Source organism: Oryza sativa, chromosome 12 (assembly GCF_034140825.1).
Source record: "Oryza sativa Japonica Group chromosome 12, ASM3414082v1".
In the NCBI taxonomy this organism is placed as follows: domain Eukaryota; kingdom Viridiplantae; phylum Streptophyta; class Magnoliopsida; order Poales; family Poaceae; genus Oryza; species Oryza sativa.
Genome location: NC_089046.1, coordinates 27,032,379 through 27,055,529, shown reverse-complemented (window position 1 = coordinate 27,055,529; position 23,151 = coordinate 27,032,379). Strand labels below are relative to the sequence as shown.

Below are 23,151 nucleotides of genomic sequence, written 5' to 3'. Positions count from 1 at the left end.
AATTTTACTATAGAAGAAGAGAGTTGATCCAGTTTATAAGGGAAATCGGACCTGACAACCTTACATTGGCACGGTTAATTTATGAATAACCGGCGAAAACCCTGACATGGTATACTGAACATAAGAATAGTAGTCCAACAAGGAAAAAAAAACTCCTAAAACAAAGCCTTCAAGAAACATAAGAATAGTAGTCCAACAAGGGAAAAAAAAACTCATAAAACGAAGCCTTCAATAAGGTTACGCCGACAGAACGACGACATCGTCCAATCCAAAAGAATTTAAGGTTTTCACCCGGAGAATTTTCTTAAAGTGAAGTTGAACGAGAGCTCCAATAACAACGACTTTCAAAAAGGTGAACGGCGTCCGAGGGCGTCGCCGTTGCTAGCACCAGCATGCAGAGCAAACTTTCACCTCGGAACCCCCAACAACCATAATGGAAGCCACCAAATACAAACATAGATCTGAATCACTTCAATTTTATTTACCCACAAAGCTTATATTCTGAAAAGAAAAAACGCTGGTTTCGATGTGTAAATCGCTTTAAATTTGAGTGAATTATGACTGGGAGCATTAAGAAGTACATTTTTTTTTCTGAACGAGTTTTTGTGTGCTGCTGCGTCATCCCATACGCCTCTGCCCGGTGGGGTCCCCGTGTCAGTGACACGCGCAACACAGAAGAAAGACGAACTCGAATTGCTCGAGTCGAGCGGCTTCGTCTTCTCGCTTCCTCCATTCCTCGCCAAAAACCCTAGCGGATTCCGACGACGAACTCGCGGCGGTGATGGCGGGCGGCGGCGGGAAGAAGGAGAAGGGGGAGGGGCTGGGGCGGGCGCTGATCCGGCAGCGGAACAAGGCGGCGGCGGCCGTCAAGGAGAGAGGGGACGCGCTCGCCCACGCGCGCCGCCGCGCGCAGCCGCTGGAGTCCGTCATCGAGGTCAGCGACATCGACGCCGTCCTCGAGCGCGCCGCCGAGGCCGACCGCCTCCACTCCGCGCTCGCCGACTCCGTCTCCTCCTCCGACCTCGTCATCGACCTGTGAGGCGACTGCTTCTTCTCTCCCCCCTTGATAATTGAATATTTGAATTGCCCTCTGGGTGCTGAGAAAATCCGCCTTTTGTTTGGTAATTCCAAATTTTAATGGTCGGGGGCTGGCTGGATGCAGGGATGCGACGGGGGAGACGGATGAGGAGAGGCGGCGGATGCAGAAGGAGCAGGAGGCTCTGCACGCCGGCAGCCTCAGGGTCCCGAGGCGGTGAGTGGTTGTGCTCGCTGTATAGTGTTGGTGGTGTTCTTCATGTATGTGATTTTTATTCATGTGTTTGTGAATTGTGATGTTAGGCCACCATGGAATTCTCGGATGACTGTGGAGGAGCTCGATGAGAACGAGAGGCGGGCCTTCCTGGTTTGGCGGAGGAATCTCGCAAGGTTGGTGCTATGACCGAGTTGTATGTAGCTTATTCATCATGCTTGGAAATTCATGTGAAATGGAAATTCACTTGCAAAAGCGTGTTTGGGACTTTGGGACTGATATCCAACTATCAGCATTTCTTATTATCTTGTATAATCTGGTTATGGTACAAGATAAGACTAATGCGAGGATGAGCTTTCTCTCGAACATGTCTGTTTGATATCTGGGTAGCTGACTTGATCATGAGCATCTGTGTTGCATATTTGTTTCTTGGGCAAATTAAACCAACTATTATTTATGCATAGGGTGTAAATAGCATATGTTGGCTGTAACAATTCAAAAAATGTAGTGCTTCATGCTGTTGCTTGTCAAATTAAATGTTTGAATATAGACAAATCGTGAGAGTGATCCATTTCTGCAGATTGGAAGAAAATGACAAGCTTGTGCTTACACCCTTTGAGAAGAACATTGACATCTGGAGACAGCTTTGGAGAGTCCTTGAACGTAGTGATCTGGTGAGTAATGCTCAACTTTCATTATCAGTTTCCCCCATCGTTCTTGTGGTTGATTGCTTGCGAGTACATATGATACTAAAGCTAAGCATTTCTCAAAAAAAATAAGTAAGACATGCATTTTTAAAGGTGATGCTTTGCAAATTTTGGCTCACATATTGACTTTGCTTTCTTATTACTTTTTTTTTTCCTGGAAGTGCTACTCTGCTGTGCTCAATCATATTTGTTTTTACTGGATTGAAGAGTAGAACCTCTTCGGATTATTTTTAATTCCTAATATACTTACTTTTACTCTTTTCTTCCATGAAGCTGGTGATGGTAGTCGATGCTCGAGATCCCTTATTCTACCGCTGTCCTGATCTCGAGGTACTTATTATGGTTTCTGGGATAGTATTTTTCACATTCAAGCAATATCTAATACATGTAGCAAATGGATTGCGGCTTCTCCCTGGTTAATGATCAATGCTCACCTATCACGCGTTGTAGTAGTAAAATTGATCGAGAAATCGTATTCATGAATTCTCCTTCAGAGATAAATGTTCAGTAATTTCCTTATCATTTTTTTCAATAGCTATCCACCTAGAATGTTACTGTTATCTGGGACAAGTAGAATGATGGTCTGAAAGATAACCATGATATTTCCTTTTCTGCACAAAACATCAGAAGCAATTTCTTTTTTTTTTCTTTTGTGTAACATGAGAACAGGTGGATCTCAGCCACTCCCAATAGATCTTCTTTGTAAACACCGTTATTCTTTTATTGAGTGTGTTTGTACTGTTGCATTCAAACTGAACTAAAGTGTCCCACCTTATGTATTTTATTGGGCATTCTGCTGCTTTCTTTTCAGTCCTGTGACATTTCTTTATATATGGTAGGTATATGCAAAAGAAATTGATGAACACAAGAGGACAATGATTCTTGTCAACAAGGCTGATCTGTTACCAATGAATATCAGGTATACACTTTTGTGCCATGTCACTTGGTTGATATTTAGGTGGCATCTTTTGTTGTCTATATTTAACTGGCGTCACTCTAAATTTGGCCAAAATGCAGGAAAAAATGGGCAGACTATTTTAAGGCACATGATATTCTCTATGTTTTCTGGTCCGCTAAAGCTGCTACTGCCACATTAGAAGGCAAAATATTAAGTGGATACTCTGAACAAGATTCTGCTTCACTTGATTTGGACACCAAGATATATGGCAGGGATGAACTCTTAAAGAAATTGCAAACTGAAGCAGAATTCATTGTAGCACAAAGGAGGGCCGCAGCCATCAAAGAGGACAGCAGAGCCACTTCCTCTGATTCTGTTTCATCAGTGGCTAAGCATGTTGTTGTTGGATTTGTTGGTTATCCAAATGTTGGAAAGAGTTCAACAATCAATGCTTTAGTTGGTGAGAAGAAGACTGGTGTTACTCACACACCTGGCAAAACAAAGCATTTCCAGACGCTGATAATCTCAGAGGAGCTCACTCTATGTGATTGTCCTGGTCTGGTCTTCCCTTCCTTCTCAAGCTCAAGGCATGAGATGGTGTCATGTGGTGTCTTGCCAATCGATAGGATGACTAAGCACCGGGAAGCTATTCAGGTGGTGGCAGATCGTGTCCCAAGAAGTGTCCTTGAACAGATTTACAAGATAACTCTGCCAAAGCCAAAGCCATATGAATCGCAGTCGAGACCACCAACTGCTGCTGAGCTGTTGCGAGCCTACTGTGCATCCAGGGGGCATGTTAGCCATGCTGGACTTCCTGACGAGACTAGGGCTGCTCGACAGATACTGAAAGATTATATCGATGGTAAAATTCCACACTTCGAACTTCCTCCTGGCATGGTAGATACTGAAAATGAACACGAAGAAACCTCCGGATTAGAAGGTCCAACTACCTCAGCATACAATGAATCAGGTGGTTCCGATTCCGATGAACGGGATGATACAGTTGATCCAGCACAACCAGATATGAGGCATGTCCTTAGCGACCTCGAATCGTTTGACCTGGCCACTGAAGGGTCTAAACCTGCTGGGAAGAAGAAGAAAGAGGCATCCCACAAGCAGCACAAGAAGCCCCAGAGGAAGAAGGACCGGTCATGGAGGGTCGGCAACGATGGCGGCGATGGAACTGCGGTCTTAAGGGTGTACCAGAAACCAGCTGTTAACCTCTCTGCCGTCAGTGCAAGCGACAAGACCTAGTACCCTGATGGCATATTGTGTTTTCAACTACACTTGGCACACATGGGCAATAAGGTCTTTGCTCCCTTGAGTTTTCTGGAGACCCTGACCTTTGCATATGCAAAATCAAGAAATCTGGTTTACGCCTGCCGTGTTGAGTGGTAGGGGAAATTTTGCCGCCTGTGAACAAAATTGCCGAGGCTTGCTTGCTCTGGTGGATGCGAGATCGGAGACGAAAGCTATATAGAAGAAGAAAATTTTCTGTTTTATTTCAGCTTTTGTTCCCCTGGCATTATATACAGCCAGTGTGAATTGTGTGTGATATGTGTACTGTTTGTTCCTCCATGAATGATCAAGAAATTAACATAGAAATTGTAATAACTTTTCACCAGTTTTGTTCGTCTCATTTGGTTCAAAATGTTGCACACAAACATTACTAGTAGGATATTCTCACCAGAACTCATATTTTTGACATCGGGAGATGGACAAAACAGTTAGAATCCCAATCACAAAATCCTACATTTCCGAATATGTACTGTACTCTCTGGCTTCCCACAAGGAGGCAGGAGCTACCGTATCTGTGTGAGGGCAAGTATGTCTGACAAAATGTCACCTGGTGTCTCTGCCGTCGTCTGCTGCAGCTCAAAGCGCAGAGAGCGGTGGCCTCCTGGAAGACGGCGGTGTGACAATCGCCTGGGAGAGCTTCTTATCCGTGCCCACGACGTGAATAACCTCGGTCACCATTGGTTGCTGCCTCCCGTTCTTCTTGGCCACCGATGAAAGGAACCAGGGTGGGGGGAACTCAGGAACGTGTTGATAATCAGGCTTCTCGATGTCCTCCTCTAGTGATAGGCTCCCTGGTGTCTCCAAGGTGAGGATCTAGCTGCCGGCTGTAAGACCAGCAGCCGCGCAGGCGTGATTAGAGCTGGGGAGGAAGACCGGCGCCGGCGGTGGGGTGCTAGGGAGAGAGAGCGCCGGCGGCGGGGTAGCCGAAGTCCCCGAAGAAGGTCGGCGGAGTGGGAAACGGATATGGGAGAGAGGGGAGGGTGGTTTTATAATATATTTTTTTCTAGATTTTAAGGTGTTCAGTGTAAAGTTTGGACCTCTATATAAATTGAAAACAGATATGAGAACTACAACAAAATATTGAAAAAAGATATAAGAACTACAAAAAAAAATGTTATGGGCTGAAATATAAAATTAAAGCCATTCTTAGAATCCGTCTCACATTGAAAAAAGATATGAGAACTACAACAAAAAAATGTTAAAAAAAATGTTAGTGGCTGAAATATAAAATCAAAGTCATTCTTTGCAAATGGACACACTACAGCAAGTCAGCTTGAAGACCGACTTCTGCATATGGCAGGCCTGGCAGTAGCTTCAGGGTTATTTCGCCCCTGGCATATGCTGATCTCCTCCGGAACCTATTGTCATCACATCTCCGTCTGTTTAAACCACACTGATCAATCTACTACTGTTAAAGTTACTCATATTTTATACCACTACTGTTAAAGTTACTCATATTTTATATAGCACCAGGTATTGGCATGAGAGTAATGATAGCCGCAACCCAAGCCAATACGGAGGGGACTTCGCTGATCCTCCCTATGGATGTTGATACCTCACTGTTATATGTAGTGAAGAAATTATATTTCATATTACTGTAGAGATGTATTTCATATTACTGTAGAGATGTTTCAATTTTACCAAGCTCCATTCAAGATTCTGCAGCAATGATTGAAGCTACTCCTTACTAATCATAGGGAGGTTAAGCAGGCTGTGTGCATATTTATAGGAGTACATTAATGAGAGGAAACTAGCTTCCAGCACTACAAGCAAACAAATAACCATCCAATGCATTCGGGTTCAGAGAGAAACAATAGCGAAATCCTGAATAGGACTACTAACACACAAATGAGGATGGAGAAATATGCATTCAGTGTATATTTATTTAAGAAAAAATTAAAGTAAATTCGTTGTTTTGATTTGTTTTTTCTTAATAATTTTGGGTTTATATATACTCCATCTGTCCTAAAATAAACCAACTCCTACCTTATTGCCTACCACCAATCCGCAAATCGAGAAATTGTATTACTCAATACCCATAACCTACTCATCAACCATTATAACTTTCACATTAATTAAGGGTGGTATAGTCTTTTGTTTCTATCCTTAAAGTTTTATTGGGATGCTAGGGTTTGAGTCTTTTAGGGACAGAGACAGTATTCTAGAGTTATAGAGTAGTACGAGTAAACATGGTATATTTATAGAAAGCAAGTAATTAGAAAGAAAAGATATTTTTGGAAGCCTCTAGAATTCATATGTGATATTTTTCTCCAGATTTTTCCTTGCATATGATTGTTAGGTATTCTTTTTTTAAGTATAAATTTATGGTTTTTCTTCAAAGTAAGAGGTGTCACGTGAACAAATCGAAAGTTAGCAAAAAAAACCAGTTTTAGATTATTATATTAGCAACACCAATCACTCCAAGCTAATGCTAGAATGAAAACTTAAGACAACCAGTAAGAACAATCACTGCATGCTCCCAGTTCATTCCAGATTCACACATACTAGGTAGCTAGAAGACCAAGCAAACAGAAGTACCAGTTCATTCAGATTGACTCACATACTAGAACAACAAAGCAAATAGGAGTGCGATTAAGTTCATTCAGATTCACCTAAGAGTAGGGTTTCCCAAACCGCTGGGGCCAGGGTTACCGCGCCCCGACGGCAAGCACCGTGAAAAACCGTATAAAACCGTACAAAATTTATCAAAAATTCAAATTATTTCTAAAATTTATTGAATTTAAGGAGATTACCGTGGTATTTATATTACCGTACCCCGCGGTAAGCGCGGTTACCAGCGGTAAAGGAAACCCTGCTAAGAGTAGTAGAAAACCAAGCAACACAAGTAACCCAAGGTGCAGGAGATGCCGATCACAACGGCGAGGACAAATACCTGGCGACCGGAACCAGAACAATCACCGGCGCGGCGGCTGCAGTGGCGCTGGCTCCCGGATGAGTCGTGGACGCGCGCTGCTCCCACCGATGCGGGTGCGGTGTCGGTGGCGGTCGCCGCCGGCCGTAGTCGGAGTAGTGACGAGGAGACGTGGGGGCCGGCCGCAGCGTCGTCGCCAGCGTGAGAGGTCGTCGGCGGCGGCGCGTTGGTCCCCGCAGCCACGTGCGAGGCCGTCGGCGTCGCGTTGGCACTCGAAGCCGGCGTGGTCGTCGTCGTCGGGTTGGTCCTCGCGGCGTCGTTGCCGCGTCCGACGTCATCGGCGTCGCCTTGGTACCCGTACGTCGCCGCCGACTCGCGTGTGGTCGTTCCCGGCGAGGAGGCCACCGGTGCGCGGAGTACAGCGCAGGGCGAAGCAGAGGAGATGCGGAGGAGGAGCGGAACAACGACGACGCGTCGGCGCCCGGCCGCCCAATCCATGGCTAGCGGCGGCGCGGCGAGGCGAGGCGAGGCGAGGAGGGGTGGTGGTGGTTGGGTGGCGTGCGTGCGCGTGGCGAGGGGAAGGGGAGAGACCGAGAGACGGCTATATGGGTGGGATTTTTTGTTTTCAAAATTTTAAGTTACAATATTTTTTGATTTTTATGTGGATCAAATAGTGACAAAATTAATAATGTAAATGGAAAACATGTGAAATTAGCTAGAAATTAGAAAAATCTTATTTTAATCCATAGATGAAAATTCCATAAAATAATTCTGAACAGCTACTTGTTTCATTCATATAAATTAGAATTTTCTTGTTCTATTCATATCCGGTCTCAACATTAAGTGAGTATTCCAAGAGTATGGTTAGGCTAGACTAGAAAGTATTCATATATAATGGAGATTGGCAACAAAGAAAATCAAAACAATGTGAATGCGGCTGGCAACGACGTGGTAACGATAATTAAAGAGAGAAATGGCAATGTCAAGCTCTGGTGGTGAACATGACTATATGAGTATGTCAAAAACACGTTCCAGATGAGTGGTTCGTTTCCCTTGAACGCGCAAGGGAACACGCGTTGATCGTGTCGGCGGACGCCGATACCGGCGGGATGCAGAGCTTGGGACCGTGGCGGCGGAGGTTGGAGAGGCAGAGGTGGTGGCCGACGAAGGCGTCGGAGGAGAGCGCGGCGGCCCAGGCGAGGGAGAGGCAACGGCAGCGGAGCACCGACCTGGCCGGCATGCTCGCGAATATGTCCTCGACGAGCTCGTCGGGGATATGGCGCGCCGGCGCTGACGATGACTCCGGCATTGACGTCATCCTTGTGCGACTCCGGCGAGGCGGCGACGCTATCGTCCACGCTCGTAGACAGTGGTCATATATATATATATATATATATATATATATATATATATATATATATATATATATATATATATATATATATATATATATATATATATATATATATATATATATATATATATATATATATATATATATATATATATATATATATATATATATATATATATATATATATATATATATATATATATATATATATATATATATATATATATATATATATATATATATATATATATATATATATACCTAATCTATCTACTATCTACTTCTACTACTACTTAAAAAATAAGAGGTGCTTCCATCGTCCGTCAAAAAAACCGGGTGAAAAAAAACCGGGCAGAAAAAACCAAGTTTGTCCGATAAAAAAACCGGACGAAAAAAAAGTCCGATCCAAAAAAAAGTGAAAAAAAAAACGGGCAAAAAAAACACCCGTCCCTGGCAAAAAAACACCCGATCCCTTAAAAAGGGAAAAAAAAGTCCGAGAGACAAACCGTTTAATGAATAAAAAAAGCGAAAAAAAAAGAGTCCGATTCCCTGGAGAAAAAAAATCTGATTTCCCTGGAAGAGATCCGATCTGTATTGGATTGGAGAAAAGAAAAAAAACACTTCTCTAGGTGCTTCTGTCGTCCGTCAAAAAACGGGAGAAAAAAACCGAGCGAAAAAAAAAGAAAAGTCCGATAAAAAAACCTGGCGAAAAAAAACCGGGCGGAAAAAAAAATAAATATGTCCGACAAAAAAAAAGGAAAAAAAGGAAAAAATACCGAAACGAATCCGACTACATCGACGCGGTAAAAAGAGTTTAAAAAAATAAAAAGAAAACTGTCCTATTCCAAAGAAAAATGAATTATATGTATCGTGGAGAAAAAAAAAAGAAAAGTCCGATAAAAAAACCTGGGCGGAAAAAAACCGGGTGGAAAAAAAACAAATCTGTCCGACAAAAAAGAAAGCAAAAAAAGGAAAAAAATCGAAACGAATCCGACTACATCGACGCGGTAAAAAGAGTTTAAAAAAATAAAAAGAAAACTGTCCTATTCCAAAGAAAAAGGAATTATATATATCGTGGTAAAAAAATCGACCGGGCGAAAAAAGAAAAAAATAGTCCGATCCGAAAAAAACAGGAGAAAAAAAAATGGGCAAAAAAAAAATTTGTCCGATAAAAGAAAAGGAAAAAGCTGAAAAGAATCTGACTCCATCGACGCGGTAAAAAAAGGCGAAAAAAAACTTTCCGATAAAGAAAAAGGAATTATATGTGACGCGGTAAAAAAAATAAAAAAACCAGGCGAAAAAAAAGATAAAAGTCCGATAAAAAACGGGGCGAAAAAAAAACAAATCTGTCCTATCCAAAAAAAGCCAAAAAGGGGAAAAATCAAAACGAATCCGACTCCGTCGACGTGGTGAAAACAGGGCGAAAAAATTCCAAAGTAAAGGGAGAAAAAAAATCAAAACGAATCCGACTCCGTCGACGCGGTAAAAAAAGGGCGAAAAAAATCCAAAGTAAAAGGAATTATATGTGACGCGGTAAAAAAAATCGATCGGGCGAAATAAACCGGGCAAAAAAAAAATCTGTCCGATCCAAAAAAAGGGGAAAAAATCAAAACGATTCCGACTCCGTTGACGCGATAAAAAAGGGCGAAAAAATTGTCTGTTTCTAAAGAAAAAGGAATTATACGTGATGCGGTAAAAAAAATCGAATCCTATTATATCTAGAAAGGTTTGACACTATGTGAAAGTGGTGAAAAAAACCCTTCGTAAAAGAAATGCACGAGAAAAAAAATTAAAAGGACGGAAAAAAGCGCGGAGGAAAAAAGTCAAATTTATATTCGTCGTTTTTTAGTCCATTTATATATCTTCTTTATCTCTAATCTAATCTAATCTAACTATAAAAAGAGAAGTTTCTACAGTATATTAAAAAAGGAAAAAATGCGCGAGAAAATAAAAACGGTTTAAAAAAACACGTGAGGGAAAAATGTCAGAAAAAAGCACAAAAGAAAACGCGCTAGAAAATAAAGTTTCGTAGTTCTAATTTTCTGATTGTTATCGACATGGTTATGCATGAAAAACGTATATTACCATTACGTTTTTTCACCCGTTGCAACGCACGGGCATATTTGCTAGTAATTAAAAAATATGTAAGGATTCCGGGCGTTTTTTTCGTCCGTCCCACACGTGTAGCTAAATCCGTTTTAATCTGATTAATAGACGGATCGGACAGTTTTCAATCTACTCCAAAACCGAGGTTTATATACTATATGTAAGTTCCATGTAATCTCGTAGCACATATAGTAATCTGCCTACATGGTTAACATCAAAAGTTTTCATCCCGGCGACCAGGGTTCGATTCCCACCTTACTCTCCCGCATTTTTTCACCTATTATTGCTAGCACTATGCCTATGGACTAATGGGCCCCTCCTAGAATAAGTCTACTTTCCCTCCCTCGTGTCAAATCTCCCGCATTTTTCACCTATTATTGCTGGCACTATGTCTATGGGCCCATCCTAGAATAAGTCTACTTTCCTTCCCTCGTGTCAAATCATATAACCATGCACATCCCATTGCTGAAAAATCAAAAGTATTGCACCTCTTTCTTCAACAGATTGATTCTGAAATCTTATAATGAACCATTTTTTAATTCGAAAAGTAAAGATAATCATATTATATACACAAAAATATATATAAATATATGCTTACCGATATATAGGATGTAATACATATTCAAGTATACAAAATTAATGCCCTTTCTTTCCATGAAAGAAACAAAAGGTTGCTGCACATGCAAAGGGCCCACGATCACTTTTTATGGTGTTAATATGTACCTAATATTTTTCATCCGCAACATCCTGAGTCCAACACTGGCCGTGCCAAAGAGGCAAGCCGAGCGGATGGAGGTAGCGAACAAGGCTGAGGGTTGAAAAAGAAATGAATGGGACTTTCAGCCTAAAATCAAGGAGTATTCAAGTAAAAATACCAAGCAAGCTGGATAATGTATATCAATTTCAAAATATTTTTACCCGTTGCAACGCACGGGCATTTTTTTCTAGTATATATATATATATACACACGTGTCGTATGGGAGTGGGAGTAGGTGTGCTTGGTCACCGTTTGCTACCAAAACCGAACCGTTCTCGCTCCCTCTACCATTTTACTACAAGGGTAGATTCTAATCATCATATGGTGCTTTAAGTGGTAGGCGACGTACTCGACAGCGAGGTGTCTATGGTGACTTCGTCAATCTCCAGGATTTGCCGGCTCAGTCTTCGAAGATGCTCATAGGGGTAGGGTTTGCGTGCGTGCGTTCATAGGGGTGAGTGTACGTGCGTTGTGAGTGTCTATGTTGTACTGTGTAATTTAAAAAATAAATTCTAATCATCATTTTCTTTTAGATTCTAAATCATATTTTTCTTTCATTAGAGATAGAGATAAGTTGGTTTATAAGCATAAAGAAAGAGAGCCAAAGCAATTGATTAAGCGTCAGCATGTGCTCCGATCCGAGTCCGACACGTACAATTGGAGCATATGCCTGCCGGCCTATATATACGTATACGCGCGCGGACGGACTCTCGCCGCGGCCTACACGCAGCATGCAGCCGAAGACGACGATGGCGTCATCGCCGGAGTCGTCGGCGGCGCCGGCGCGCCATATCCCCGACGAGCTCGTCGAGGACATCTTCGCGCGCATGCCGGCCCGGTCGGTGCTCCGCTGCCGCTGCCTCTCCCGCGCCTGGGCCGCCGCGCTCTCCACCGACGCCTTCGTCGACCACCACCTCCTCCTCGCCAACCGCCGCGGGGGCCCCAAGCTCTGCATCCCGCCGAGATCGGCGTCCGCCGACACGATCAACGCGTGGTCGCCGGAGGCGGAGACGACGACGCCGCTCATGGCCGTCCCGCACGGCACGCGCAACGGCCGCATTATCCCCTACGGCCGCCCGTGCCGCGGCCTCCTCCTCCTCCACGCCATCTTCGCCCGGCTCTACTTCGTCTGCAACCCGTCCGCCGGCGAGGTCGCGGCGCTCCCCGACGGCCGCATGGCCGGCGACCCGCGCCCCGGCGAGGACTACGCCAGCGTCGGCCTCGGCTACGACGCGCGCACCCGGACGCACAAGGCGGTGCGCCTGCTCTACCACCACGGCCACCCCGCCGCCTGTCACGTCTACGACATCGCCGCCGCAACCTCGACGGGACACTGGAGGCCGGCGGCGACGGGGGCGAAGCCACCGGACCTCGTCCACATGAACAAGCTCGCCGTCTACGCGCAAGGCCACCTGCACTGGATCACGACGAAAAGCGTCGGCGACGCTGACGCCATCATGTCGTTTTCCATGGCGGCGGAGGTGTTCGGGCGCGTCCCGCCGCCGCCGGGGACGACGGACATGAAAGGCTTCATGATCACCGAGCTCGCCGGATGCCTGTGCGTCTACCCGGCGTACCTCTCGTCGGAGAGATCTCTAGACATCTGGTTACTCACCGACTACTCGACGGCGACGTGGGAGCTGCGCTGCCGCATCGATCCCACGTCCGCGACGTCGCCGGAGACGAACGACTTCTTCTTGGTGAACAGAGAAGTTACACCGCTCGTCCTCACCGACGACCACCGCCGCGTTCTCCTCCTCTCCGAGGAGCATGAGGTGGCGGAGTACGACGCCGCCTCCGGGACACTCCGAAGGCACGCCGGGCCGCCGGAGCTCCGGCGGCGCCACGGCGACGGCACACCGCAGCTCGTGCCGTACGAGGAGAGCCTCGTGTCGGCGGGGCGGCCGTACGAGGACATCCTCTTCTCGCCGCCGGCCGCGCGGGCGGTGGCGCTGGTGCTGCGCCGGCTGCCGGCGCGCGAGCTCGGGCGGCTCAAGCTCGTCTGCCGCAGCTGGCGCGCCATGATCGAGACCGACCGCTTCGCCGCGTCGCACAACGCGCACGCCAGGGAGACGGCCATGGCGAGCTTCGCGGCCGGCTGCCATGTCAGCCTCGGCTCGTACTACTACTACTCTCTGGTGTTCGTCCCTCTCGAGTCGTGCTCCAACCGCAAGCCGCCATTGATGAGTACAAGAACTGTTGTCCGCAACGCATGCCATGGCCTCGTCCTCGTCACGGACGTCAATGGCGAAAGGAACATTGTGCACAACCCGGTCACCGGCGCCGGCAGAAACTTCTCCTTCCTGACGCCTCGCCGGTGTCCTCCCAAGATACCGGAGGTGGACGACGGCCGCGGGTGCGCCGGGCTGGGGTACGACGCGTCGAGGGAGGAGCACGTGCTCGTCCGCCTCGCCTACGCCGGCGGCGAGGATTGCGCCGCCGTGCAGGTGTGGCGCCTGAGAGACATTGGGCCGTACAAGCTCACGGAGTCGCGGCCGCCGATCCCTCCCGACGTCGGCGTCCCGCCGGTGCACGTCGCCGGCAAGATGCACTGGATGGGGGAGCAGAGGCGCCTCGGCATCCTGGTGTTCGACGTCTCCACAATGGCGTTCGACACCATGCCGGCGCCGCCGGCGCTGCCGGACGCCGGCGGCGCCGTCCTGGCGACGCTCGCCGGGAAGCTCTGCGTGGCGCACTCGTGCCGCGAGACGGAGACGATGAGCATATGGGCGAAGAGCGCGGGAGATGAGGGCGAGTGGGAGACCCTGCACGTGATAGACCTCGCGCGGTGGCCGGCGTTCTCGCCCAGGGCGGCGGAGCTGGTGGTGCCCATGGCCGTCGACGGCAGGGACGGCCGCGTCTTGCTCGACGCCGGCAAGGCGTTGGGGTACTACGACGCGCGGAGCACGACGCTGGAGACGGTGTGCTCGTGTTCCGGTGACGACGACGAGTTCATTAACGCCGCCGTCTGCGAGGATAGCTTGGTTCGTCCGTACGATCGGAAATGTAGGATATGGTGATTATGCAGTGACTGAAAAAATACCCGTGCGTTGTAACGGGTGAAGTCTATTTTAACATTTTTATTGTTATATAGTTTAGTTAAGATAAATTTCACTGTGAGAGTTCACTTGTGTGTGTGTGTATATATAGTGTATAATCCCATATTGACCCAAGACAAATTTCAAAGGGTTAATTGGATCCATGCCACTGCAACTTTGACAAATTAAAAAAATGCCACTAATATTCGTCATATCGGCTCTATGTCACTAAAAAATTCTAAAGTTGGAACCATGCCACTCCTGTCACTTTTTCCGTCCTCATCCTATCCTCCTCTCACGGTGTCCTCGTCCACCTCCCAGTGAAGCAAGCGGTGGCGGCTTCATCCTCCTCCCAGTGAAACAGCGTTCTTATCCCCCTCCCATGAAGCAAGAGGCGGCGGCAGCGTCAGCACCGATGGTCGAAGCAGTGGTAGACGAGCCCACACACGTTGTCGCCGCATGCGTCGCAGACCCTGAGGTCGCCGTTGTCAGGCCGAACGGCGAGGGAGGATGTGAGGGAAAGCGCTAGCATGAGGTGCCGCGGCAGAGGAGCAGCGGGCGACAACAACAAGAGCATGGGAGAGGAGCAGCGGCAGCGGCCCTCATCGGCAATGCCGGTAGCGCCGGATCTGGAGGAGGAGACAGGGATCCCGAGGTGCTCACCGGAGATGGCCGTGGCGGACGACGACGATGACAAGAGCATGGGGAGGAGCGGCGGCGGTGCCAGCGGCGTCGGATCTAGAGGAGGAGACGGGGATCCCCGTGACGCTGCTCGCCGGTTGGTTGCTCTCCGGAGCGGGAGTAGCAGCGGCGGCACAGTCCGTGCGGGGAGAGGACGGGGAGGAGCAGCGGCGGCGGTGACCCTCGCTGGCGGGGAGAAGGCGAGGCCGACGTGGTACGGTGGCGTTGGGGGCGAAGAAGACGTGGTACGGTGGCGACGACAGGATGAGGACGGCGTGAGAGAGGAGGACGAAAAAAGCGACGGGAGTGGCATGGTTCCAATTTTAGAATTTTTCAGTGGCATTTTTTTAATTTGTCAAAGTTGTAGTGGCATGGATCCAATTAACCCAATTTCAAATGTAAGGGAAATTTGAAAAATATTTTTTCTATACTCTTTCAATTGGCACTATTTTATCAGTTGTGTGATAAGGAAGTGATTGTTCGTCATCCAAGTGGATATACATTCAATTTATGCATACCGACTAAAAAGTCAAGAAAAAAAGTTGAAAAACGAACTGGTAAGATAGATCAACTTGTGATATTTCACTTTAGTAAGTTAAATTCGTCATATATTGATAGAAACAAAAATAATGAACCTCAACACATTTTTAATTGTCTTATTTGTTATTTTTGCTTCTATGTGTGTAGGTTAATTTTGAACTTACATGTTGTGGAGTGTATCATAATCTATCTTAACAACCTTTTTTATAAAAAAAAATATGACTTTTTAGTTTACATATAAAGCAAGTGTATGTCCACTTAGATGGCAAATAAAATTTTCTGTGTGATAAATATTCTAGGAATATTCTTTTTGAAACTACGACGGTGGAAGATTTGCTAGGGCTATCCTCCACAAACCGGGACTTCGGGATACTATTGTAGTGGTATCACAACGTTTGGACCATGTGGCACGGGAGTTTTTTACCCAGGAGCATGCGTGGTGATCTAGTCTACAGATTGATAGCCACTATTTTCTGTGTTCTGTGATGGGGAAGTCTTCTTAGGTCATGTTTTTTTGGCTGTGTGTATTTTATACAGAGATCGGGGGTGGACTCAGTTGAAATGTATCATCTTGGTGTATTTCACTGTGTGTTAATAAAGCTTCCATTATCTTAAAAAAAGATATATTAGAAGAAACGAATGACAATGAATTGTATTGGTGGTACACAAATTTATTATGTTACTATAATTTAGTACATGCCCTTGTAAAACACTTGTTTTGGTACATAACTTATCTAGTTGACTAGTTCATACAAACTAGATGTAAAATGGCTTAGCAAAGGTTAATTTACTAAGTTGATGTTTACTAGGACGCATAGGTGTAGTAATAAGTTGATGTTAGTAAAAGTATGCATAACACAAGCTGTATTTATATCTTTCGTCGTTGAAACGATGAATTTGGTATCTTTCTAACTGGTATCGTTGCTCAGTTTTTTATTTTATTTTATCTCTACAATCATTATGCGTCATTCTATTCTATTCTTTTATTGAAGGAGATGTGTATCTAAATAGCAACATTATGGGAGATATGTTTACGTATTATCCTAATCAACACCTAAATCAACAAGATTAGCTATAGGGTATTCTTTTGACCTTGGTTCACACGCGCTAGATAAGTTTGTGCACCAAAACGAACGTTTTATAAATATATGCACTAGATTGCGTCATCAATGCAATTTACTGTTTGGTTTATGACAACTTGCTCATCATTTAGGGCGATTTGGTTGAAAATCATTGTATACGCGCGTTCTAACCACACATTGTGGTTGAAAACACATATCAAAAGGGGGAAAAAAAAGGAAATCTGGGACTAACTTTTTCTGAAGCAAACGATCTTGTTTTGTTCATCCGCTGATCAAAACATATCAAAAGTAATAATCCCAGACAATATCATGCTGATGGGTTTATCATTTGTGAATCAATCATGGAGAGAGGTGACTTGGCAAATTCACAACTTCACAAGTGAGTGTAGTGCTAATGTAGGGGCAAAGCCAGAAGTCTGAGCATGGGATGGCTGCTATGCTACTCTCGTACGCATGTACTGCCTAGAGCTCCCAGAATGGTCTCTTGGTAGCAGAGACCGTGACGATCGGCGGTGACATGGGGGCGGGAGGAGGGTACAAGACATGGATGACCTCCGTGACCGTAGGCTCTCTGCCTTCCTCCAGCTCCTTGACGTTGTAGTAGAACAGATGTACCCTGCTATTCTTCTTCACCGCCGACGAGAAATACCAGGGAGGGAACTCGGGAACATGCTGATAGGGAGTAGCCCGATTGAGATCAACACCCACCGGCAAGCTCTCCGGGGGCCGCAGGGAGAGGATGCAGCCGGCGCTGAGGCCGCGGGTGCACTCACCATGCATTGTCCTGACAAAATCCCTGAGACAGAGGTTGCAGAGGACCTTGTTGCAGCAGGCGAGGCGGAACACGGGATCCTCGAATTTGCAGACAAGACACTTAGTCTGATCTTCCTCCTCATCACCCCGCTGATTCTGACCTCCTGCCCCCATCCTCCTGCCACCTGAATGAGAATGGCGAAATCCTCAGTTTAACCCTTTGATCACTGCTTATTTTGTACTACAGTATAACAGCAAGTTCAATTAACGACGTCGTCGTTTGTTTTCTTTAATTACCTCTGATAACAACCAATGTGAGTAGAGCAGCAGCGAATATCAACATCATAGTTGGAGCTTCCCGAATCACTCCCAGCGAAGTATTCGCACCTGCATCGATCACTTCATCAAATTGACTAGTAGCAGTACACCAGTGAAAACAACACGTATACTAGCTAGAATACTCCCACATCAAACATTGCATTTGTAAACCAGTTCATGCAAACAAGTTCCTATATATCCAATCAAATGCACTGTGTGTGTTGTTGCAGTTTTAACTTTGACCCAGCAACCCATTGATCGATTCATCGATATAAGCAGGCAAGGGGTGTACAGTACAGTATTGACACCGTTTTTCTATATATCTTGACAGTGCTAATTAAACTGAATCTGCATTGCAGCGTGTGAGACAAATTGCACTACTAACTAGCTACTAAGTTGATGCCAGAATGAACAACTTAAACACCAATTGGTAGCATCAATCAATGCCGCATCCACCAGTTTTTTTCAGACAAATTAAGAACACTGCACCGTCATCGCCCACACAAGATTCACATTCAGACACTGATACTATTTCTAACGTACTCATACTAATCTGCACTACAGCATAAGAACAAATCGTGCTACTACAAAGTTAGATGCGGGAATGAATTAAAACTGAACACAGTTGGCAATTAAAAATCAAATACGTCCAGATTGATTATTAACGTAGAAAATAAAACCAATCGCTCACCACGGCGAGGAGGAGACAAGTAGAAGCGGGGACTCACCTCTCTGTGCCGTATTCATGGCGGTCCCCACGGGCGCGGCGGCTGGTGTGGCGTCGCCGGCGTCGTGGACAGCTCCCACGGGCGCGGTGGCTGGTGTAGCGTAGCCGTCGTCGCGGACAGCTGCCGATGGCGCTCGGCTCGTAGGTTTGTTCGTCGTGGGCGCGCGCTGCTCGGCGAACGTGGCGCAGCGGCTTGAGGACTCGTGGGCGACGCTCCCTGCTCCCACCGATGCGGAGGCTGCGGTACCGGTCGCGCTCGCACTCGTGGTGTCACTGGTGGTCGAGAACGCCTTGCCCGGGGAAGGAGGAGGCGCAGGTGCCGCAGCGTCGTCGCCACCCGTCGTCGTCGTCGTCGTCGCGGCCGTCGTCGTCGTCGTCGTCGTCGGGTTGTTCCTCGCGGCCTTGTCGCTCCCCGTCGCCGCGTCCGATGTAGTCCGCGTCGCGTTGGCGGCCTCAGCGTCGCCGCCACTACCAGCCGTCGCCGCGCTCCCCGTTCCCGCCGCGCTCCCCGCCAACCTGCCGCGACTTGGCGCAGTGGTGATCCTTCCCGGCGAGGATGGCGCGGTGCATGGCGTCGGTGGCCGCGCGCGGTCGAACGCCGCCGCCGAGCGAACCTCAACCAGAGCAACAGCGAGCGGAGCGTTGGGGGAAGCAGCGGCGAGGGAGATGCGGAGGAGGAGGAGCGGAAGAAGGAGTAGGAGCCTGGCCGCCGAATCCATGGCTCTACCGGCGGCGAGGCGAGGCGAGGCGAGAAGGAGGAGAGGTGGTGGTGGTGGTGGTGGCGGGTTGCGTGCGCGTGTGTGTGTGGCCGTGGGAAGAATTATATAGGCGGGGCGGGGCGCCGGGGCGGCGTGCGCGTGGCGAGGGGAGAGAGGAAGGGGATGGAACAATTTGAAAAAAAAAAAAATTCCTACGTTTGTATGAGCCGATCGATCCGTGTGTGCTGCGTGCGTTGCGTTGCGTATGGTCCGGTCCGGTGTACGGATGGATGGGGGTTAGTACATGACCGCGTGCGTGTTGTGTGCTGGGCTGCGGGCTACCTGGCTGGGCGCGCCATGGCGCAGCGTGCAGTGCATCAACTTCGGTCGTTGCTGCGGCCTGCGGCCGCTAACCTGGAGAGGCGGTGGCTACAGTAATACGTACCACGGCACGTACGCGGTACGCCGGCCTCTCCTCGATCATCTCGTTGTCGTCTGTCGCGATGATCATAGATGGTCATATGGTACCAGGCCCAACGGCCCGACTCAAGGCTCGGTGAGTTGGCCTGGCCCAACAGTCGTGTTGTCTATGAGCTGCTACCTCGGCACGCTAGGCCGGCACGAATTTTAGAAATACGAAACAAACTTATTTTCAACCATATGTCAGGCATGACATAAAAATAGGGAGAAAAAATAGACGTATTATATAGCACTACTCAAAGAGGAAGGAGGGAAATATACTTATTTCAAAAAAAGACACGATGGGTTTCCCGTGCCTCGAGGGCTGAGGTGCAGCCCATGGACAGGCATGGCATGGCCCGAAGTGCCTAGCCTGTGCCTGTGCCTGGGCCAGGCCAGGCCGTGCTGGGTGGGCCTTATGGCCATCTATAGTGGTGAGCGCCCGTGGCATATACAGGATTACTCCCTCTGTCTAAAAAAACTTAGCCTAAGAGAGGTCAGGCTTGTCCAAATTCACTGTCCTATGAGAGATTAGGTTGAGTTTTTTTTTAATAGAGGGAGCATGTAGAAGGAAAGTGGCAGAATCATAAATCCTGGAGAGCAGGGGAGGGCTGGACTCCGTAGTCACTCTGACGGCTTACTTGGGCCATCATCTAAGTCCGTGTTTAGATTCAAACTTTTTTCTTTAAACTTTCGACTTTCCCGTCACATCAAATGTTTGGACACATGCATGGAGCATTAAATGTGGACGAAAAAAAACCAATTGCACAGTTTGTATGTAAATCGCAAGACGAATCTTTTGAGCTCAATTACACTATGATTTGATAATGTGAGACTACAGTAAATATTTGCTAACGATGGATTAATTAGGCTTAATAGATTCGTCTCGTAGTTTACAGGCAGAATCTATAATTTGTTTTGTTATTAGTCTATGTTTAATACTTCAAATGTGTGTCTGTATACTTAAAAAATTTTTAGCACACGAACTAACACACAGCCTAAAAGGAATGAAACAATCATCATCCGCTTAAGTCACATCGATCGGCGTGCTTCGTGCACGAAGAAAACGGGGACAACGGTGATGCCGCATCACCTCCCCGACGAGCTTTTATACAGGATGACAATGTAACTTAAACATATGTCGTGGACAATGATTTTCTACACCTAAGTGCTATGTCAACTATTATTTGTATGCGACTCAAATAGTTATTTTTTTTAAAAAAAATTAGTAACATCAATCGTCTATACACAAACATGCAAGACTATATTTGATCTATAACTAGAGAAACAAAAATAATAAAATCAGATAGCAAAAAGTACCCATACAGTAGAGATAAATTTTATTATTTTTGTTTCTTCATGTGTAGATCGATTTTAGACTTATATGTTTATATAGTGTCTTATATTATCATAGTCTATCTTATCAAATTTTATAATTTTTTTATGTAACTATTTAAACTACATGCATATACATAGGTACACTTTTACCAGGTGTTGTGATACTAGAATAAAGCGTTGGTACTTTTGTGGCTCCCATCGATCAGCGCCCTTGGATCTGCCAACGACGTCATCGCTTCTATCCACTGCCATTCGATCAACATATAACTCAAGCCTGATCAACTATGTCTTCCAAGTGCATTTTAAGATTGGGTGGGTTATAAACTCCAACTCACTATCTTGAGCGTGCTTCTCAAACGGCTAACGGTTCTTTTTAAAAAAAAACCTTTTATACAAAATATTCTTTAAAAAATAAATGAACTCATTTTTCAAGTTTAACAATTAGTCGCACTTAATTAATCATACACTAATGCTATATCTCAATCTGAAAAAAAGCAAAAGCTACGAGTAAATGAGATCTCAAACTGATCCCGGTAACACTCATATATCTCCAATTCCATCCTTACATCCTCATAATGAGCCTCAAACCCTTTCGACGCCGCGGCACCAACCTTTTACAAATGATATTTTGAAGGTACCCCTCTAATGATTGGGAGCCGTCTATTTCTTTAGATCTAATGGATCTGATTTTATTATACTACATCCGATTGTATGTGAAGTAGAATTTGTGTAGGGCTAAAATTGGAATTTAAATATATAACATCATGATAAAAGTGTCTGCGAAACCATCCCCTTATCTCTCGCTTTATAGCGGATAAGGTGTTGTTAGAGAGAGATTAAGTGCTACTGCAACTATTATAAGTTATATGTTCCAAACGCCTGTTTATCTATAATCATTATGTTTTTCAATCAACTGATTTTACCGTTCTGTCTTCCCACATTTTAAACATGGCCTTGATGTGTGGTGGACCATAGTACTTGCTCTTGAGGTGCCTATCATCAAACCCACTTCTTAAGCTTAGTTAAAAGAGAGTGAAAACCAAAATCAATGTACTCTGGCATCAACCCAAGTATATAACACATATTGTAACAACTCAATGATTCGACCAAAAGATTCGAAGCATAGACTCACATTCCCTCGCGTAGTTCTAGAACACAATGAAAACCGGTTAAAATATGCAGTGTCCAGCCAATTCGATCCATACAACGACTATAAAACCTATAATACTCGAACAAAATATGCAAATATGTATTGAAAATACAAAAGAATTTCAAAACAAATTTTTATTAGCAGCATGATCATCATTTTTTTAGAGTGAATTACGCTTTGGACCACATTTTATTATCTAAGTTTCACTTTGGACCACCCTTAAACATATCTTTTCACTTTGGACCGGATAAATTTGCCATTGTTGCGATTTGGACCACCACGAATGATTATTTTTTTAAGTACAATCAACGACCTTAAACACATTAGCTCTAGTATATGGCTGAACTCTTCTATGCGTAGTTCATATGTTTGCCGAAAGAGAAGTTAGACATGACGAGAAAAGTTGTTCATAGTAATCCAAACCACAACAATGGTAAATTTACCCGGTCCAAATTGAAAATATAGGTTTAAGGGTGGTACAAATTGAAATTTAGGTAATAAAAGGTGGACGAAAGTGCAATTTACTCGTTTTTTTTTAAAAAGAAGGCATTATGTTCATCCAAAACATCCAAACATATATATATATATATATATATATATTATTTTCTTGAACTTTTTAATTTTAAAAATAGGTCATTGCAATTTTTATTTCTAAATATGAACCTTTGGGGGTCGCACCACCCCGCCCGACATGACGAAACAACATTGTCACGTCACTTGTGTTTGGTGTGACAATTTTATTTTGCCACGCTAGTATGGATGGCAGGGCGACCAGAGTGGCATGGCGAAATAATGCTGCCACGTCAATCTTATTGGCATGAAAATAAGTTTTAGGATGATTTAATTGTAAATTTAAAATTAAAATGGTCCAAAAAGTAAAAAAAGGAAAACCCAAACATATCGTCACTATCGCTAGTACCCACTCCCTCGTTGAGAAAGCCTTCATAAAATCCAAAAGAAAGGAAAAAAAAAGAGACGAAGACGAAACGCAATAAGGTTAAACCCAAAGGGGCTACACGAAAACTCCCACCAAACGAAGCCCCCAACTTGTGTGTGTCAGTTGGGTGCGTGTGTGTGCGCCCCATGCGACAGTGCGAAGTGAGCGAATAAAATTACAAAAATTCC

The 23,151-nt window shown here is 45.6% G+C and overlaps 3 protein-coding genes across 3 annotated transcripts; 2 read left to right on the top strand and 1 right to left on the bottom strand.

The window, feature by feature from the left end:
* Positions 1-708: 708 nt before the first annotated feature.
* Positions 709-4,478, top strand: LOC4352809 (GTPase LSG1-2). The gene is made up of 7 exons (XM_015765308.3): positions 709-1,035; positions 1,163-1,252; positions 1,339-1,425; positions 1,830-1,923; positions 2,230-2,286; positions 2,796-2,875; positions 2,974-4,478. The coding sequence occupies exons 1-7, from the start codon at positions 782-784 to the stop codon at positions 4,106-4,108; spliced, it is 1,797 nt and encodes a 598-aa protein (XP_015620794.1). The 5' UTR covers positions 709-781; the 3' UTR covers positions 4,109-4,478.
* Positions 4,479-11,991: 7,513 nt separating this feature from the next.
* Positions 11,992-15,653, top strand: LOC136354611 (uncharacterized). The gene is made up of 4 exons (XM_066306114.1): positions 11,992-14,163; positions 14,751-15,359; positions 15,419-15,518; positions 15,649-15,653. The coding sequence occupies exons 1-4, from the start codon at positions 11,992-11,994 to the stop codon at positions 15,651-15,653; spliced, it is 2,886 nt and encodes a 961-aa protein (XP_066162211.1).
* A 1,190-nt stretch (positions 15,654-16,843) lies between these two features.
* Positions 16,844-19,167, bottom strand: LOC9270407 (uncharacterized). The gene is made up of 3 exons (XM_015764113.3): positions 18,383-19,167; positions 17,634-17,723; positions 16,844-17,521 (listed from the first exon to the last, which is right to left on the bottom strand). The coding sequence occupies exons 1-3, from the start codon at positions 19,098-19,100 to the stop codon at positions 17,046-17,048; spliced, it is 1,284 nt and encodes a 427-aa protein (XP_015619599.1). The 5' UTR covers positions 19,101-19,167; the 3' UTR covers positions 16,844-17,045.
* Positions 19,168-23,151: the final 3,984 nt, after the last annotated feature.

Bases quoted from the DNA above. Each gene is read 5' to 3' on its own strand.
- LOC136354611 (XM_066306114.1), top strand. From the start codon at position 11,992: ATGGCGTCATCGCCGGAGTCGTCGGCGGCGCCGGCGCGCCATATCCCC. The intron at 14,164-14,750 runs GTGTGCTCGTGT...CATGCGTCGCAG, and splicing joins GGAGCACGACGCTGGAGACG to ACCCTGAGGTCGCCGTTGTC. The intron at 15,360-15,418 runs GTAAGGGAAATT...CTATTTTATCAG, and splicing joins CAATTAACCCAATTTCAAAT to TTGTGTGATAAGGAAGTGAT.
- LOC4352809 (XM_015765308.3), top strand. From the start codon at position 782: ATGGCGGGCGGCGGCGGGAAGAAGGAGAAGGGGGAGGGGCTGGGGCGG. The intron at 1,253-1,338 runs GTGAGTGGTTGT...TTGTGATGTTAG, and splicing joins AGCCTCAGGGTCCCGAGGCG to GCCACCATGGAATTCTCGGA. The intron at 1,426-1,829 runs GTTGGTGCTATG...CCATTTCTGCAG, and splicing joins TGGCGGAGGAATCTCGCAAG to ATTGGAAGAAAATGACAAGC.
- LOC9270407 (XM_015764113.3), bottom strand. From the start codon at position 19,100: ATGGATTCGGCGGCCAGGCTCCTACTCCTTCTTCCGCTCCTCCTCCTC. The intron at 17,724-18,382 runs GTGAGTCCCCGC...TGATCGATGCAG, and splicing joins CATGAATACGGCACAGAGAG to GTGCGAATACTTCGCTGGGA. The intron at 17,522-17,633 runs GTAATTAAAGAA...ATTCTCATTCAG, and splicing joins CACATTGGTTGTTATCAGAG to GTGGCAGGAGGATGGGGGCA.